The sequence below is a fragment of the Amyelois transitella genome, chromosome 12 (assembly GCF_032362555.1).
Source record: "Amyelois transitella isolate CPQ chromosome 12, ilAmyTran1.1, whole genome shotgun sequence".
NCBI classification, from domain to species: domain Eukaryota; kingdom Metazoa; phylum Arthropoda; class Insecta; order Lepidoptera; family Pyralidae; genus Amyelois; species Amyelois transitella.
Genome location: NC_083515.1, coordinates 8,056,283 through 8,059,472, shown reverse-complemented (window position 1 = coordinate 8,059,472; position 3,190 = coordinate 8,056,283). Strand labels below are relative to the sequence as shown.

General features: G+C 39.7%; 1 protein-coding gene across 1 annotated transcript; it reads right to left on the bottom strand.

The window, feature by feature from the left end:
• Positions 1-2,523: 2,523 nt before the first annotated feature.
• LOC132902325 (uncharacterized) lies at positions 2,524-2,904 on the bottom strand. The gene has a single exon (XM_060946907.1). The coding sequence runs from the start codon at positions 2,902-2,904 to the stop codon at positions 2,524-2,526; it is 381 nt and encodes a 126-aa protein (XP_060802890.1).
• Between the last annotated feature and the right edge of the window lie 286 nt (positions 2,905-3,190).

Below are 3,190 nucleotides of genomic sequence, written 5' to 3'. Positions count from 1 at the left end.
TTCGCACAAGGCCATCATTGTGAACGAATTTTTAACCAAACACTCAACAAATACCATCGAGCAACCACCATATTCACCAGATATGGCTCCAGCCGACTTTTTTCTTTTTCCTAAACTCAAATTACCACTTCGTGGCACCCGTTTTCAATCGGTAGAAGACATAAAAGAGAATTCGCGGCGAGAACTGACCTCAATTCCGGAAACAGCGTTTAAAAATGTTTTGATGATTGGATTATTCGTTGGCGTAAGTGTATCGTTTCTAAAGGAGCATATTTTGAAGGTGATAAAATAAATTTGGATGAATAACAAACAGTTTGTGTATTATTGATCTTTTCCTGCTACTTTCTTGACAGAGTAGTATATCTTATTTGCACTTAATTCACGTTTTTTCAGTTTCTGGTAATGTTGCAAATTTTGTTCGTTGTAAATAAATAGTTAGTAAAAATTGTTTCCTTAACCTTAAATCATTAAAAAATAAAAGGTAAATTAGGTTAATAGTTAATAAATATATAAATAGCATTTCGAAAATTTAAGTTGATAGAAATATATTTATTTTGGCGTCAACACAACATGATTGAATCTTCTACACCGCTTCCTATGCGCAAGTAATTTTAGGTTAACTTATAGTTAGTAATCATATACCACGTTAATGATATAATCACGTCTTTATCCCTTATGGGGTAAACATGACCAACAGTCTCGCAAAGATTAAAAGACAATCGTAGTCTTTTTGTTTGACTCAATAATAGAAATGAGATTAAAATATTGACAGATATCTAGCTAGTGTTTAAGGTATTGTGTTTTATTTCAGTTGCAATACTGTGCCGTGTGGTTTCCGGCACTATAGAACAGAACCACTCCATATGTTTACCATGAAGCTACTCGAGCACGATACATAACATATATTAAAATATGCTAAGATGGTTTGGTCATGTGGAGAGGATGATTGGAAGCAGGTTGATTAAGCTTACATACAAGGAGAGTGTGGATGGAAAGGTAGGAGTGGGAAGGCCTAGACGAACTTACTTCGATCAAATGAAGGGCGTCCTGGTAAACGGTCAGGTCAGTAACCGAAACCGCCGAACCTGCATGAAATTACATACATACATATGGTCTTGGAAAGACTGAATGGCCACGTTCAGCTATTTGGCTTAATGATAGAATTGAGATTCAAATAGTGACAGGTTGCTACCCCATCGCCTAGAAAAGAATCCCGAGTTTATAAACCTATCCCTTAGTCGCCTTTTACGACATCCATCTGAAAGAGATGGAGTGGTCCTATTCTTTTTTGTATCGGTGCCGGGAATCACACGGCACACCTGCATGAGATTAGAAGAGATAAGTAAAGAGTTATGAATGTGGATGAAGCAAGAGAAGTATTAAGAGAGCGTGGCAAGTGGAAAGATGTAGTTCTCTTCCTACCCCTCCGGGAAAAATGCGTGTTTAAATGTATGTATAAAAATAATGACTAAAAGCCAATCTCGAAAAGCAAAGATGATAAAACAGCGAAATCAGCAAACAATTCAACTTTATAGTAAGTTATCTCAAACCAGGGAAATGCAGAATCGCTGTTTATCGGATAAATAAAAGTTTTAATGATAAACAAGTTTAAGATAGGAAAGCCATTAACGGAGCAAATGAACTGAAACTGAATTAACGCTTAATGAGTTGCACACGTAATATAGGAATGTTACCGCTGGCCGTCCAACGCGATATGAGGCTAGCAAATATTATTTTACCACTTATTTTTGTCAGGTGATTGCATTTTGCGTTCAATTAAGTCCTTCTATCTTATGTGAACCCTATTTTTGTATATTCAGAATAGAAAGTGACTAAAACAGATCTTAAAGGACACTAAAGGGATTTTGGAGGGAGTCAAGAAAGGGTGGACTCCTCCCATGATACGGTGATGTAAATCGGAAGGTTGTTGCCGTGGTTGGTGGAGTGATAGTGAGCCCCTTTTCTTGATTGCATTCTTCTTTATGTCGATCTACTTTAGCTGTATGTAATAAATACATCATTTTCATAAAATGCTGTGAAAGGATTTACCAAATATTTTACAGTCAGAATGGTAGAAGTTTAGATTTTGATAAAGTACCAACTTTTCGTAATCATATGATCACAAATTACTGCTTCCATAATATAGGTACTGTCTTATGAAAACCACGGCGTTTGGAGGAAACAGTGGAGAATATCACATGAAAATGAGACATCGTTGAGAGGTACCTTTTTTTTTTTTTTTTTTTTTTTTTTTTTTTTTTTTTTTTTTTTGTTACGAAGGGGAAATCCATTTACGGACGACCCCCCGGGTCTTCACCCGGGAGAGTGTGGGACTCCTGGCACCGAGTGTGCCAGACTACCGCACTGAGACCCCTCCGGCGCTTCCTTCCTGCCATTTCGAAGGCATCATGGGATCGGCTATGCATTCTACCATGATGCCCTCTGGCTCCTCGGTGCGGCTTTACCGAGGATCTTGCTTTATTGGGCGACTAGTAAGTTGCTAGTCGCCCATTCTGCCCAGGATTAGTGGTCCTGTTGGGGGAGTAGGTGAGCACGGTAACGTGCTCGCCTTCTGCCACCCCGTCCACGTCTATGTGAGGGCGCGTTTGGATCTTCCTCCCGCGCCCTCTCAGCAGCCTCCTTCTGCAAGATGACGGTCTCACAGAAGGAAGCAACCGCCACCCAGTTCCTCTCGCTGCATAACATCCTGTCAACGACGTTATGCAGCGAGAGGTCGCCATCCCCCAAAACTTCTACCAGGTCTTGCCGCTGCGCCGACCACCTTGAGCAGTCTGCCAGAGTGTGTTGGGCCGTGTCATCCGGCTCTCCACACTCATGGCAGACCTCGCTCCCTTCCTTTCCAATACGGTACAGGTAATGACCGAAGCAGCCATGCCCGGTCATTACCTGTGCCAATGTATTAGTAGTATTATGTAGATCGTATCGTTGAGAGGTACTTACCAATTTTTTTAATTATGTTTTTAACTAGATATCTGCTACTGTTTTCAGTATTAGGATTAGGCCTTACTAATATAATATTCTTAAAAAGTCGTCGACAATTAGTTTATCTGTTGTACTCTGTAAAAATGTTGCTAATCAAGCAAATTGTAGTGCTTAGGTATTTTTTTAAATTAAAGTGGAGCCTGGAACGCAATGCTAGTGGGACGATTTCATCGCTGGTACAATAAAA